Here is a 17,227-nt window from a genome sequence, read left to right as displayed (position 1 = left end):
GACATTCTCTCTCTTGAGTTTAGAGTTTCTGATACTTAATCTATTGTTGTAATTACCATCTCATGAGAAATAAAATCTCAAAGTAGATGTAGCCTTATTACTATGGAGATATAGGGAGTGAACTACTATATATTGGTTGTGTTTGTTTTACAATACTTATCTACTTTGTCATTCTCACTAATCTAGCGAGCAGGTGTGGCTTAGAAATCTAGTCAATACATCTAAGTCAATAGTTTAACACTAGCTGGCCCCCAGGGAGATTGAAGTATGAACATAGTATCAATACTAGTTTTGAAGGGTTCAAAGATGATAAATTCATCTTGGTGACTCAAGCTAACCAAGTTTTCTACATTCATGATCCCAAAAATAAATCTTACTGGAAAGTAATCCAAGAAGTTCATCATCAAAATGTGTGGGATATTCCATCAATTGAAGAATATTTGACGGATACTTAGATGTTATGCATGGTACAACTTCATCTTATTTCTAATTATTTATTGATCTTGGTCCATTAGTAGAAATCAACTTTCAACGTATAAGGGCTCCAATTTAGTTTGTGGATATAGATAATAATCCACTCGAGCAGGAGGACATGAATGAAGTGGAAGAGTAAGAAATCGATGAGGTAGAGAAGGAAGACATGGAAGAAGTAATGGACGAAGACAAAGAAGAAGCAGAGGAGGAAGATGTATGTGACAATCAGCACAACCCTAAATTTGATAATTTAAAAGAAACTTATAATGATGATGATTATTATAGTGATGAATAAGTGGTAATTTATTATATATATTGTTAATTGGTATTTTAATACATTGTGGATATTAATATCATTATAATGCTTGGTTGTATTTTCCTTTATTACATTGATTTAATTTCTCATTCTTTTAGTCATATTTTTGTATAAATAGGGGTTCCCCCCATTAGAATAAATAATTGAGAAATTTTTATTCAGTTTCTCTTTCTCTTTCTCTCTTCATCTTCTTTTTCTATTCTTCTTACATATTTTATATTATTTTATAACAATTTAAAACAAATCATAATTAATTAAATAAATATAAATTTTCTATTATTATTACAAAGAGTAAATGTAATTTTATTTCACTCCATGTTTCTTTTTTTTTTCTTTATTATTTTTTTTTTTTGAATGTAGTATTTACAATTATAGAATATAATGGCATCTTCATCATGATATTGGTCAAATTTGTTAGGGTTAGGATAAAATTAGGATTGGGAGAAAAAGTTTTTTTTTTTCTTTGAGAGGAAAGAAGAAGCAATCCTAAAGGAAAGAAAAAATTGAAGGTATGGTACAGGCTTCATCCCCAATCCATCATGCATCTTCATTAAGCTTAAGCACCTTTTTGGCCAAGTTAAGGGCTGTAGTGTTTGCAGTCCTGCGAACATGGCTAATTCTGGTGCCTAGGCAGAGAGAAAGAAGTTTCCTGAGCTGGGCAATAAGATTTCCAAAAATACTGGCCAACTCAGAGTCTGAATTAAGAGCGTATGTTCTTACAGTCTGATTCTATGTAGTGAATTGGAAAGTTTTCTTTAAGGAACCACTTGAGGGAGATAATAAGAGCTTTTGCTTCTTGAACTTGAGGTGCTCCATAGCAAGGTAAGGGAATTGTGAGAGCTGCTATAGTTTCCCCATTGCCGTTGCGTAAGATTCCTGCTAAACCTGACTTGTTATTCACAGGGTCGATTGCTGTATCTACGGAAAGTGTGGCTAGACCCTGAGGGGGAGGGACCCAAGTTGCATTCGCCTTAGGTGTGGCAGTCTGAGAATCAATGAGAGCTCGATCATTCTCATTTTCTTGGGTGTATTTGGTGAGCATCAATCGAGTCTTCTCCAAAAGAGGGAGGTTACCAATTTTATTTTTTTCCCAAAAATATGCTCATTCCTGTGATGCCAAATGAATCAAGCCAAACAAACAAACAACTCCATTTTTTTCTTGGTCATATTTTTTAGATATTGGTAATATGGCATACTTTTCTAATAAAACTTGATACATTTGCAAAAAAATAAGGCATGACTTAAATTGTTTAGCTCAAAACTGCTTCTAGAACAAATCGGGGAGGGGACAATGGTTCATTTGTGTAGGTTTGTGAGAGTGAGCAAAGAGTTCTTTGTGGCCCTGGAAGGCAAAATGTTTTATCTTCGAAGGGATGTTAAAGTACCAAAAAGAATTCCACCAGAGGCAAGGTTGGGAAGAGTTTGGCTCTTTGCGCAAATGATCAACAAGCTCTTTGCGCAAATGATCAACAATACTATTGTTGAGTGTATTATTACGTTTTATTCATCAAGATACAAGATTCAAATTGTTATTTACCAAAATATTGAAACCGATCGACCCATTGTAAGATATAGTGAAAATTTATATGTACTCGATTATATAATATATAATTATAAGTGATGAGGACGAGGATCCAAGATATGTTATACCTTTCTTTACGATAATGAGCAGGTCTTTCTTAGGCCGGCAAAAGTAAGAGCATTAAACGCACCACACGCAAGGAGCGGATATTGTAGAATGATCTACATATATACCTTATCACTTCTTAATATTAATGCGCAAAAGACTAATATCAGGTTTATATAATAAGATCTGTTTTATACTCATTAATTAATTAATCACTATATATGTATATGTTATTCTAGTATTTTATAACAGCATTTCTATTTGGCACAGTGCCTTTTATAATATTTTATAAGAGTATTGCTATCTTTTATAATATTTTTTTATTTTATAATTATGTGTACATTTATATTTTTAAAATATTTACTTATTTTGACTTTCCTTTCCCCAATACCTTCTTTCTGACCAACTATTTTCAGTTTGTTGTCAATTATAATTAGTGTGCTAGGTTATAATTAGTTTGCTTAGCATTTTTCATGTCAATATTTTTTGGTTTAATTAAGTATTGAATCTCATATAATTTAATATAATAATTTTTGAGTAATTTTACTAGCCAATCGCAACATGACATGTTTAAAGGTGCTAAGCACCACTAATGATCAATAAGAATGCCCTAAAACAAAGATGCTGCCATTACACGTACGCCACTTAGAGAATAAAAATATATTTTCTGATCAACTTTACGACGTTTTTGTGAGGTACTCAAACAAGTAATTCCATTCCATTTGTGAGAAATGACAAGCCTATTTAAGGTGGTTTTCCAAAGCTTAAATATCTCTATATATATAACTAAATACATATACATATAACTCATAATAAGAAGTATAGATTGTAGAACTGAAATTTATATTAAATAACAGAGATAGATATAACATACATATATCTCTCTATGATTCGAACGATGGTTCAAAGAGTACGTGAGGTGCTGATACTAATGTTCCTGGCGTTGATGTCGAAAACAAACGGCGAATGGAAGCCGAACCACTGGGGCAGATCGAATTGCGTTCGGCAGCCACCGCCGCCTCTGCCCGTTCCACCAGTACAAGAGGAAAACTGCCTAAGCTGGAGGGTGGCGGTAGAAGCAAACAATGTGCGGGGATGGCCGACAGTGCCGACGCAGTGCCTCAGTTATGTGGAAAGGTACATGATCGGTGGGCAGTACGAAAAGGATGTTAGCTTTATCATCGATCAAATATTGGCTTACGCTGGTGACATAACTCTCAGCGCCGATGGCATGGATGCTTGGGTGTTTGATGTTGATGATACTTGCATATCAAATGTTTTTTACTACAAGGGAAAGAGATATGGGTAAGTTATTAAATCAATAATATAAAATATCTCTTGCAATTGATTAGGAACAATATTATCAATAATAAATTTCCTTTAGTACGCATTAATAGATTCATTTTGTCATCTTATTAGATCATTTTTATATCATTTGAATTTAGACAACCTAAGAAAAAATATATATGTTTTTATTTTACTTTTCTTTGTTTTAAAAGAAAAAAAAAAATTACTATACATATTTTATCCAGAGATATAAAAAATGACTATAATCTACTATTTGAAACATTTAATTCTTTTTGAAGCCGGTTTTTTTTAAGGTACTATATATATAATTAGGGTACTATAAAAGACAATATATAATATACTATTTAAAATATTTAATTCTATTCTAAGCAGGTTATAATTATGTATAAATTGAAAAAAAGTTGTGTATTTTTTATAATAATAATAACACTAAGATTTTTCAATTTTAAATTCATCATATTGCTAACTACTATAAATAATGAAAAAAAAATAATCCATTTTTGATTACAATAATAATACATGTATAATATTAAAGTAAATTTATAAGATTACATTTTTATATTTTATATAAGATAAGAAATAAAAAATTACCGTTTTTCTCAAATAATAATTACGTAGGAATGCTTTATATTTTGACAAATTATCATGAATGATTAGTATGATGTGGTAATATAATTATTAAAAAATAATTTTATGTATAAATAAATAAATTATGGCATATCATGTCATGATAGATTTTCAATATAAATTTTCATGATGTATAGTATTTCCTAAATAATTATTTATGTATAGGTGCGACCCATATGATCCATCAGGATTCAAGGAATGGGCAATGAGAGGGGGGTGTCCAGCAGTTCCTGGTATGCTTTCATTGTTTAACGAACTCTTAAACATGGGATTCAAGATATTCCTTATAACAGGCAGAGATGAAGAAACTCTCGCCCACCCAACTATTCATAATTTGCACAATCAAGGATTTTACAATTATCAAAAGCTAATCATGAGGTAATTAATAACCATATAATAAATTAATTTAATGTATAGTTTTTTCCATTTTCATAATCATCACAAGTAAATATTATATGAGTCACACATTTACTTATCATTAACATTGACTCACATCACATTTATATAACAAATTTCTTCATCTTTTTCCAAAATTTCCGCTTTCTTTATTGAAATATGTCGGAATAAAATATATGATGATTAACTTTATCTCATATGTTGCTATCTGCTGATGGTGGACTTTACAATAATTAACCCAAACTATGTTGTGACAACGTTTATTATAAGGTTTGTTGGTGCGACGAAGTTGTCGTGTTTGTTATGATGGTTTAATTGACTAAAACAACCTATACATGCTCTTCTTCAATATGACGATCGACTTTTTCTCTTTGTTCATGTCATTTCTAAATACAAAATAAGTGCGTATAAACATAATAGTTTTTGGCATGTATAGGTGTCTCTTCGTAATTTAAAGCCATGATCGAGAATAGTTAGTATGAAAAATTTACATAGAAATACAAGTGTATACGATAATTAATATAATTAATGAGAAAATCAAGTCCCAAAATGGTGCCAGATATAAGAGAGGAAGTGCGTATAGATTCGCCTACACGCATCGGAAACCCAATTAAGTTGTTCTATATAAATACTCTGCTAGACCTGCGACCTGTCCTAGTCAACATCCATGCAAAGGGAATATTTGTATTTTTTTTAATTCATTTTACTAAGTGGGTTTGGTAGGAGAGGGAAAGAGGCGCTGAAATTTTAAGCTGAGTGGAAAAACCACCAATATTCTTACCAAATTAATATTTTAAAGTTACAAGGAAAATATAGGAAAGTGACCTCTGAATAACCATGCCATTCCAACATAAATAAATACTGAATTTTTCGGTAAAACTTTTTAAACTAATTTTGTTTGGTCTCTACATTTTGGTCATCCACAAATTTTTAGGGGAATTACCCTATATATTTTTTTTTTAACTTTTTTTTTCAAATTTACGGTTTGGGTTTCTAAAGTGGATGCAACGCTAGTTACAATAAAGGTTTCTGTATAATTTTTTGTTGCAATTTAGGTTGCAGCGCTAGTTGCAATAGGGGTTTCTATGTAGAATTCCGTAAAAATACAAAAAAAAAAATTGTTTTGAAATGTAAAAATGAAAAAGTCTCAAATTTTTATTAGTCCACCTAATATTAATAATTTAAATATAAAAACATAATTACGTTTCCTTTTCTTCTTCTTCTTTCATGCTTCTTCTTCTTATTCTTCTTTTCTGCGTTACCACCACCACCACTGCAAATACCACAAATCACAAACCACAATTGATTTCGAAACTAAGAGCATATTTGGTATTGTTTTTTGTTTTTGGTTTCAAAAAATTGTTTTTAAAAATGAGAATAAAAAATAGTTTTAGAAGTTCTTAAAAACAATTCATGTTTGGTTAGTGTTTTTTAAAAACAGTATTGACTAAAAGTGAATTAGTTTTTAAAACAGAAAACAACATTTTGTTGTTTTCAAAATTCTTATTTTTTGTAACTTTGTTTTCTGAAAACTGATTTCAAAAAACAAGGCCAAACAAGCCAAATTGTTTTCAAAAAATAATTTTCTGTTTTTAAAAACAAAAAACAGTTTTTTAGTTATGATGCCAAACATGCACTAAATTCCTAAACAAAAATAAAAACCCACAATCGATTTTGATCTGAAATCACAAGTACCACAAACCAAAATATGAAATCAATCGAGAAAAAAAAAACAAATAAACACTTGGCGCAACATCAGAATTCGTGAGGGGCGAGGATCCTTCGAATTACGTGAGCTCTCAGGTTGTCTCGCCTGAGATGGCAGAGGTTGATGATGTGACAACGAGAGAACTTAGGAGAAAAGGAAGTTGGGTTTCGGGTTTAGGGTTTTCGAGATTTTGGGTTTCAAGAAAAGGACTAGAGGTCAATCTGAGTTGATAGGGGAGGATCGACGGTGTTCCTTCCTAGTCTGTTGCCAGCACCGCACGGAGAGAGAGAGAGAGAGAGAGAGAGAGAGAGAGAGAGAGAGAGAGAGAGAGAGAGAGAGAGAGAGAGAGAGAGAGAGAGAGAGAGAGAGGGGGGGCGATCGAGGCTTTTGAGGAAGAAACAAAAAAAAAAGAAAAATAAAAAAAAAAGAAAAAGAAAAAGGAAGAAGGAAAAAGAGAAAAGAAAAAAAATTATTTTTTAAATTGTAAAATTTTTTTAATTATATATTTAAATTATTATTAATATTAGATAGACTACAAAAATATTTGCCATATGTACACTTATGACAGTTTACCTTAGCATTTAACAGACCAAAGTGGACGAAAAAGTAGAGACAAAAATAAAATCGAAGTTTGGGGAGTTTTACCCCTAAAAATTCAAGAAGGGGGATTGATCGTGTCAAACTCAAAAATTTATGAAATTTGACCGTAAAGTACCTTTAATATTATAGGTATTAGTGGTATCCAACACCACTATATTTTATTTATTTTGATTAATTTTCTAAGCACCATTTCCATAGTTTAGGGTTCTTCATTAAAAATCTCTAATGACTGAATTGGATTTTGAAACTAATAAACTAAATTTTGAGCTAACATTCAACTTTTATTTGGGTTAGATTGGTTATAGATTAAAAAATTGGATCAAATATGATAATGTTGCTATTCTCACCAATAATACTATCAAAATTTCTATATATTGAATATATATAGGGTAAATTGCGGCATAAATACCTAATAATGTTTCAGATTTTATACACTTAAATACCTATTGTTTATTTTTGGAGGCAAAAATACCTAATGTTTCAATTCTCTTACACTGTTACTACCACTTTCGTTAACTCATAAATATGGACAAGTGAAGGGTTCAGATGCATTACATTTATTTTTATTTTATTTTAAAACTTAATATTCTTAATATCAGAAACTAAATGCCACTTTTTCAAAAAAAAAAAAACTTTTTCCCATTAAGAATTTTCACATGATATTAGCACTTCAATTCGATAATCATGTTTCATATACTACACTAGTTCACTAGGCTATGGTAATTTAGTATTGCATCTCTCTTATTTTAAAAAAAAAAAAAAACAAGTAATATTTAGTTTTTAATATTCAGAATATTAAATTTTAAAATAAAATTAATAAATGTAATGCATTTGAGCCCTCCACGTGTCTATATTTATAAGTTAATAATGGAAGTGGTAGTAACGGTATAAGAGAATTGTAACATTAGATATTTTTCTCACCAAAAATAAATATTAGGTATTTAAGTGTATAAAATCGAAACATTAGGTATTTATGTCGCAATTTACCCATATATATAGGGCAAGACTATGGTAGGACCTAGCAAAAGTTCCCCACCGGTAGGGAACTTTTTTTGACCATTGAATATTTTAGATCATGTGGTTATTATGATGTAAGGTGTATACTCTTACGATAGGACTGCTTGTATACGATTAAAACTTTATATATATTATAATAATATTTAATAACATTTATTTTTTTAAAAAATAATATTAATAATTAAAAAATTTATTAATTTTTATTTTAAATTATTATTATTTTATTTAAAGTTACTTTGAATTATTTTTATATTGGTATTTATTTTCAAAAAAGAATTGTTTTTTCTAAACTCATTTTTTTTTTTTGCTTTTCATAATTTACTATACTGTTTTTTTTATGTTTACACCTAGTCTTTTTTTTTTTTTTTTACTTTTAGGTTGTTGTTGTTTGGCTGCTCTTTTGAGACGCTACTTATAAAAAAAAAATAATTAATTCGGTTAGATATTATTTTTTCTGCCAAAAAATTGAGCTTAGGAGAAGCAAGTTGGTACAGTTCCAATTAAAGAGCATCTAAAATCATTCAAGCGATCCTACATTAGAAAATTTTTTGAAAATAAACATCTATCTAAAAATAATTTAAATTAATTTTAAAAATAATAATCATTAAAAAATGAAAATTAATAAATTTTTTAATTATTAATATTATTTTATTTTTTAAAATAAATATATTATTAAATATTATTATAATATGTATAAAGTTTTAATTGTATACAAGCAGTCCTATAGTAAGAGTATATACCTTACATCATAATAACCACAAGATCTAAAATCAACGGTAAAAAAAAAGTTCCCTACTGGTAGGGAACTTTTGCTAGGTCCTACCATAGTATTACCCTATATATATCACTATAAAAAAATTTAATTTTTAATCACAACAAAATTTATAACTAAAAGTAAAAAAATTATGACTAATTATAAATCATTATTCTTATGTTGCGACTAAAAAGTCCGTGACAAAAGACATTAGTCACAAAAATCATAATTTATTCTGACTAAAACAGTACTTGTTGTGACTAAAACTAAATTGGTGATAACTTGTATCTAAATATTATGTTTTAGTTAAAAGTAACTTTTTATTGTGACTAAAAATCACATTTAGTCACAAAAATTTTATATTATGATTAAAAGATTATCACTAAAAATTAAAGTAGCTTTTTTGTAGTGATAGTTTATTTATATCGCAGGTCCTTAAAACTATATAATTTTTGGCAAGTTAGTCCCCAAACATTATTTTTTGATAAATTGGTCCCCAAACTATAAGTTTTAGCAAATTGGTCCCCAAATTTTATTTTTGGGCAAATTGGTCCCCACACTTTTATTTTTTAATAACATTAAGTCCCCACTCTTATTGACATTTTTATTGAAACTTTAATTATTTTTTTTGTATTAAATTCAAATAATTTTATTTTTTAATATTAATATTTTGATAAAAATAATTATATTAATAATTTTTATATTTATTTTTTAAAATATTCATACAATATATATAATTATAATAATTAAATATTTTAAGAAAATATTTTAATATACTTTATTCATATATATTATTAATAAGAAAAAAAATATAAGCACTAGGAGACTCATATAATTGCTAAAGAGAATATCAACCCCTCACATTTTTCTATTTTTAGCATTTATAGTATATTTTAATATTGATTTATGAATATGTAGTTTTATAATGTTAATAATTTTTTAATTGTATATTTATATTTATTGATTATTTAAATTTTACATTAAAGTTGGTAAATTTTCATGACTTTGCCACGGTGCATAAATTAAAAATAAAATCTAAAATATAATTTAATTCAGTAGTTTATAAAAAATAATAAAATTATTATTTGAGCTTTTTCAATTGTTTATTTCTTATTTTTTTTATTTTGGCATATTTGAAAAAAAAATACATATAAATAAAAAATATATCTTTATTTAATTTGATAATAGATTAATAATATAAAATTATTTAAAATAAATAAATAAATAAAATACTATCATTTAAGAGTGAGCACTTTATGTTTCTAGCTAAGAAAATAAAAATTTGGAGACCAATTACCAAAAAATAAAATTTGATGACCAACTGGTTAAAACTTATATAGTTTGTGGACTAATTTGTTAAAAAATAAAGTTTAGAGACCAAGTTGTCAAAATATATATATTTTAGGGATCTGTGATACTATATATAAAATACTTCTGAATATGTGCTTTGATAGTTACTATATAAAAAAAAAATAAACTATATATAAATATCAATTTTTTTAAAAAAAATAAACTATTTTGATCTAGTAATCAATAATAAAAAAAAATTGAATTTCTATACCTAATTTAGGTACATAATTAAAAACAATCTATTTTTTAAATACTATATCAAAAATATATAACTCAAACTCAATCTTTTTTATTTCTCTCAACCTATAATAACCTCATATCATAAAATAGTAATGTAAAAATGAGAATTTGTTTTTAATTAGATAGTAAAACTAAAAGTAGAGACTCAAATTTTCAAAATAATATCTATTTATAGGTAATACATATATGTTATTCGAATTTGATTTATGGACTGAACCAACGACTCACATCTTAATTCATGATTTAGTGAATGCCAATGGCAAATTGGCAATGATATGACCTTTACTAGAGGCCTTATGATGTGGGGAATAGATAGAGATAAAATTATCAGGGAACTACAAATTTTATGGGTTTATTTTACTTTGTGCAAATAAATGAATTTTTTTATTTTTACAAAAAAGTTATTTTAAGGGTAACCAGAAAAGGGTAAAAAGTTACCATAAGAGATAACTAGGTACCTTATGATATTTGTTTTTTCATTTTTTTATCTTTTTTCTAAAATTTCTAATAAAATAACTTTTTTTGAAAAAAAAAATAAAAATCATATTTTTACAAACATATACTTTAAAAGCTATAAAAATGAAAGTTCCCCTTAAATTAAAGTAATAATATTGGTAGGGAGTAATATTATAGAATCGAAAATATTAATCAAATTTTATTATATTTCTTGTTTGTATTTTAAAGTATTAAAATATTTGAAGAAAATAATTTTTTATGATTTTAATAGAATGACTATTCCATTTAAAATAGGTAGAAAAACCATGAAAAAAAAATAACCTTTTTTATAAATTATCTATATACATATTAAAGTTAATTTTGTTTCATTCCTATTTTCATTATCACTATCATTCAATCTTCCATCCAAAACGTACCCCAGACATTTTCAATTGAATATATAAACATATCAGGATAGTGTATATCATGAAGTGAATATAGTTGATGAGTAGAGCAATAGTAAGTTTTTATTTAACTTTTATAGCAAGATATTGCATATTATTAATTTTCTGAATTGTATGTTTTGTAAATGAGAAAGGAGTGTTGCATACAAGGGACAGAGTGCAGTGGCATACAAGTCTAGTATTCGGAATCAAATAATGAAAGAAGGCTATAGAATTTGGGGCAATGTGGGAGACCAATGGAGTGATCTTCAAGGCGAATGTTTGGGCAATCGCACCTTTAAGCTGCCCAATCCCATGTACTTTGTTCCTTAATTAAATTAGCTTTATTTCGCTTTTCAAATATATATTATGCCAAGTACTCTAAAGTCCAAACATAATATATTGTAAGACTTTTAATTTGACTAAGTATTGTAAGACTTTATATGGTTAAGAGTAAAATTTGTCAATAATAATGATCTCTTCCCTTTTTTATGGGGAAAAAAAAAACAATCTCATGAAAGGAAAAGAATGAAAAACTAAACCAAAAACTATTATTAATGTAACATAAAAATTTTATCATAAATAAAAGACATAAGTATGGTGTTTCTGATTTCTTTTAAGGCCAATTATGTAAAATGTCAAGTTATATTTGAGGAATGTCACACTTCAATAATTTTTGAACCATTAGATTGATAAGAAATGTATTTTTTTAGTATCATATGGTTGTTATATCTCAATCTAGAAGGAAGGCAAGAAATTTAATTAAAAATGGTAACCGGCTCAATATAACTACTACTGATAATAAAAATCTATTGAATCGGCAAAAGTAAATTGTATTTTTATTAAGTTACTCTCACCTAAATTACAGTGACATATATTTTTTCTAAAGTAAAACATGTTATTAGCAATATCATTTTGTACTTTTTTTAATTATTATTTGAGTAATTATGAGTGACGAATATTATGATTTTTTTTTTAATTTTATAATAATATTGATTATAATTGATTTGATTTAAAATCTATAGTTAATTTAATTGATATAATATTTTTTAAAATTTTAGTAAACAATTAATTTGATTCAATTGCCAAACTACATGTCCTAATTAATTGTCAAAATATTCTCCGAATTAGTTGTGAGAGAGAATTTAATAAAAACTCTCACCTATATAAATATAGGATATTGGTCACTAAGCTTCCTTACTACTTATATTCATTCTGTCAAATCATCATTAAAAAAGCTAATGATAGTTTGAAAAATTCATATTAATGGAGATTCGTATGCATCAATGATATATTTATAGGGACCGGATTTCGTCCCGTTACTGTACGGACACGGATTTCAATCCGTGATGTACTGTAACCGTCGGATGGGTAGTTAATTTGATCCAACGGTTGGGGTTCATGTAGGGGTAATTAGGTTTTAAAAAATGGGTACCGGTTACTTTTTTTTTAAATTTAAATTTATTAAAAATGAAAAAGTGAAAAGTGACATCCATCCATCAATCAAGTCTAATCAACCGTCGTACTCCTCCACTCCTCCACTTCTTCACTTTCATTTTCTTTTATTGTTCTATTTGTCATTCGTTTTTCCATTTTCGTCTCTGCTAGGGCAAAGTTCTTCCTCTTCCATTTTCTTTTCATTTTCCATTTTGTTTTTCCATTTTCTATTTTCGTTTGAGGTAGTAAAACCTATTAGAATATTTTTATTTATGGAAATTATTTTCTAATTAAGGAAATGATTTTCTATTTAAGGAAATAAATAAATAATTGATTTTCTGATAAATGAATATTTTATATTCATTAAATCTGGATAAAATCAATTATGTAATATTCTATATATGGTCAGATTTCTATATTCATTACCTGATTTGATTTCCTGAATTAATTGTCAAAATATTCTGACAATTAATGTGGCGCAGATACTGATGGAGTATCTCACCTATAAATATAGGGTCTCGGTCCCCGAGCTCCTCACTGATTCTGAATTCATTCAGCAAATTCCATCTAAAGAGAGTTGAGAGAGCGAGGAAGCCCGAACTCCAATACCGAAGCTATCGCAGGGATTGAAGCTCAAAGATCAATGGCTGGAGGTACATCGATCCTTTCATTGCATATATTATAGATATGATTACAGTTTATTTTCCGCATTTCATATCATTGTATATGCTATATTACATACACTATATATATAGTCTAACAGTTGGTATCAGAGCGGATTTATCTCTGCCTTGATTTTATTTGAGTTTCATATATATATATATATATACATACATATACTGTTCATATATATACATATTTGTTTTCGGTTCTGTATATATATATATTTATATTCATACCATTTATATTATATATACATTTTAATCAGTATATACATATATATATCTTTTATTGTTCATATATACATATATATTATATACTCATACATTCATACTCGTACGTGTATATATATATTTTATATGTATATATGTTTATATATATATTGTATATTATATATATGTTTTGTCACATAATAATAATCATAATATTCATTTTTATTATGTGATATATATATGCATATATATATATACATGCGTATATATAATCACGATCGGTCCATGGTTTTATTTTTTCCTTTTTTCATTTTTCGGTGTTTATTTTGAATTCTATATACATTACTATATTCGTATAGTATTATAGATCGATCTAAGCATTGAAAATCCATTGAAAAACTTAAAGATGGAAAAAATTTTCAGTTAAAACTTTTTCGGACCCGATTAGTTTCGTGATATTAAAGTATATATTTTTTCGTGTTTTCGTGCATAAAATCTATGTGGATCTCTTTATTATTTGATTTAGAACATTTTAGATTTGAAAACACGCAATTTGGTCGTCGGAAACGCAATTTCCGATCGGGTTTGGGTCGGGTTCGACGGACCCGCGTGCAGAAAAACGGGTCAAATTCGACCCGGTTTGGCTGAAGAAGACGACGCAAACGACATGTCGTTTGCCAAAAAACGACGTGTAGTTTGCCAAAAAACGACGTGTCGTTTGCGCAAAAACGACGTGTAGTTTGCCAAAAAACGACGTGTCGTTTTCCCAAAAACTACGTGTCGTTTGCCCCAAAACGACGTGTCGTTTTTCAAAAACGACGTGTCGTTTGAAAGCCTTCATTTCAGCTGTCGTTTGTAGTAAACGACATGTCGTTTTTCACACTGTGAAAAACGACATGTCGTTTTCCGTCTTCTGAGGCAGCCTCTTCATGGATGAAACGACATGTCGTTTTTACCTTAGGGAAAACGACACGTCGTTTTTATACGTTTTCTGCACACTTTAGAATATAAAAAACGACATGTCGTTTTTGCCTTTTGCAAAAACGACATGTAGTTTGGCAGTATGGATTTTTCAAAAAAAAAAAAGGAATAATTCCGAATTTTTGATAAATTTTTTATTTATTTGGAATATTAATTATTTTCCTATTTTGTGTGTTAATTTAGTCAATAAATTGCATTTAGTTAATTTTCCATTTTTGTTTAATACATATATATAGTATAAATTGAAAATGGAAATTTGTTTAAATTTGGTAATTTATTACATGATTTATTTAGGCATGTAAAAATTGTGCTAATTTGTGCATTTAATTATATATTACCAAATTTATGCAATTTATTGTCTAAATTAATTTTGAAAAATCTGCCATTAATTTCATATTAAGGAATTTGCATTTAATTAATGATCATACATTAATTGTATTATTTTGTATTTAATTGACAAATTTATGTTTAATGCAATTAATTTAGATTTGTATGATTTAAATGCTCTACATAAATTCCTTTTATAGTGCTAGATATATTTAGAAATATTCAAACATTAAGATAGGTTGAATATTTTATTTAGCAATTAAGTTTCATAAAACTTCATAAAATTATTCATAAAATATTCATAAAACTTTATAAAATGAATAAAATATGAATAAAACGTAAGTAGTTTTGTGGTTTGACATAAGAAAACATGAACCTGGGACAAATGCTCATATCTAGAACGGTTTTTAATGATCTTCGGACGACCACACTAGGAGCACTAATCTCAGTGATTGTCTATTATGTTAATAACGAAATTACTTTTAGGTAGAGCCCAATACCTAATGTCTAAAGTGAAAATATAATTTTTTTTTATAATTAGGGAGTAGCCACAGCATCTTTAATTATATAAAATTATATATTAATTAAAATTCACCTTAATGGACAAAACTTGTAATTAATTATTTGGATATAATAATTTTACCCCGCAGGGATTTTATTATATTTTTATAATTAATTAGGATAATATATTAAGTTAAATTCTCTTAATTTACCCCACAGGGAGTTATGAGGATTTGAATTAATAGTGTTATCACAAATTTTAATTAAAGATAGATCTCATTCCTCCATTATTTCTAAATTAAATACTTCATTAAATCTATCATAAAGTTCATACAATTTTATTAGATTTAAAATTTAGCCCACAGGCAATTTTAGATTTAATAAAATTTTCATCTTCATCATGTTTCTACATTGGTAAAACATGAATTCATTAAAGCCTCAATTCTTTTAACATCTAAATTTTTTGTAATCCTATTCTTGCAGCTATTTCATCCACCTCTAAATATGCTGAAATCACTAGTGAAATCCCTGAGCTTAGGAGTGGCAACTTCAAAATCTGGAAGGAACGAGTTCTTCTCCACCTAGCTTGCACTGACATGGATTATGCAATAAGGAAAGATGAACCAGCTGCTATCACTGATACTAGCACTGCTGCTGAGATTGCACTACGTGAAAAGTGGGAGCAATCTAATCGTCTCTGCATCATGTTCATTATGTCCAGAATTCCTATGGGAATGCGTGGATCGGTGGAGCCACCTGAGAAGGTGAAAGACTTTATCAAAGTTATGGATGAGCAGTTTGACACTTCAGATAAATCCTTGTTCATCAACCTCATCCAAGAGTTCTCGTCCACAAAACTCACCGGTGTTAAAGGAGTTCGAGAACACATTTCTAAAATGAGGGACATCACTGCTCATTTGAAGAAACTCGACGTTATCATTCCTGATACCTTCCTGGTTCATTACATCCTTCACAATCTTCCTCCACAGTATGGGCCTTTCATAATTTCCTACAACACACATAAAGAAAAATGGACTATCAATGAATTGATGACCATGTGTGTTCAAGAGGAAGCCGAGGCTCCTACGGGAGCAAGGAGAAAGTGTTCACTGACCACTCAACTTAAGAAACGCAAGCCATTCAAGAAGAACAAAGGGAAAAAGCCCATGGCTCCCAAGGCTGCCATAAAGAAAGATTCCATCAAATGTTTCTTTTGTAAACAAAAGGGACATGCTAAAAGGGAGTGCAGCCAGTTCAAGAAATGGATGGATGACAAAGGTAATCCAATTTCCTTAGTATGTTATGAATCTAATATGGCTAATGTTAATCTTAACACATGGTGGATTGATTCGGTTCAACAATTCACATAACAAATTCCTTGCGGGATATTCAAAATCTAAGGAAGCCGGTGGCAAGTGAGCAAAGCATCTTATCCGGAAACAAGATGGGCTCACATGTGGAAGCTATTGGAACATGCAATTTAGTTTTAAGTAATGGTTTTATTTTAAGGTTAGAAAAGACCTTTTATGTACCAAGTTTCTCTAGAAACTTGATTTCGATTTCAAGACTTATACCCTTTGGTTTTTCCTTTACATTTTCGGACAAATATTTTAATTTATATTATAAATCTGAATGTGTTGGAAATGGTATTTTGTCTGATGGTCTTTACTGCCTTAATTTACAAAATAATACCACTAATAATGTTATGCATGTTCACGCTGGCACTAAAAGATGTGTTATGAAAGAGGATTCCTGTACATTGTGGCACGGAGATTGGGACATATCTCCATTGATAGAATTAAAAGGTTGGTAAA

General features: G+C 28.4%; 1 protein-coding gene across 1 annotated transcript; it reads left to right on the top strand.

Annotated features, from left to right (window-relative positions):
- Positions 1–3,111: 3,111 nt before the first annotated feature.
- LOC115715792 (acid phosphatase 1) lies at positions 3,112–11,821 on the top strand. The gene is made up of 3 exons (XM_030644464.2): positions 3,112–3,722; positions 4,518–4,730; positions 11,451–11,821. Exons 1-3 carry the CDS (start codon positions 3,304–3,306, stop codon positions 11,626–11,628), a joined length of 810 nt encoding a protein of 269 aa, XP_030500324.2. The 5' UTR covers positions 3,112–3,303; the 3' UTR covers positions 11,629–11,821.
- Positions 11,822–17,227: the final 5,406 nt, after the last annotated feature.

Source organism: Cannabis sativa, chromosome 5, assembly GCF_029168945.1.
Source record: "Cannabis sativa cultivar Pink pepper isolate KNU-18-1 chromosome 5, ASM2916894v1, whole genome shotgun sequence".
NCBI lineage: Eukaryota > Viridiplantae > Streptophyta > Magnoliopsida > Rosales > Cannabaceae > Cannabis > Cannabis sativa.
The sequence above is the reverse complement of the archived record's forward strand: the minus strand, read 5'-3'. Positions and strand labels throughout refer to the sequence as shown.

What these genes read in the sequence shown, in the direction of transcription:
- LOC115715792 (XM_030644464.2), top strand. Translation starts at nt 3,304, where the DNA reads ATGATTCGAACGATGGTTCAAAGAGTACGTGAGGTGCTGATACTAATG. An exon ending in TACAAGGGAAAGAGATATGG is followed by an intron (nt 3,723 to 4,517) that starts GTAAGTTATTAA and finishes ATTTATGTATAG; the next exon opens with GTGCGACCCATATGATCCAT. An exon ending in TATCAAAAGCTAATCATGAG is followed by an intron (nt 4,731 to 11,450) that starts GTAATTAATAAC and finishes TAAATGAGAAAG; the next exon opens with GAGTGTTGCATACAAGGGAC.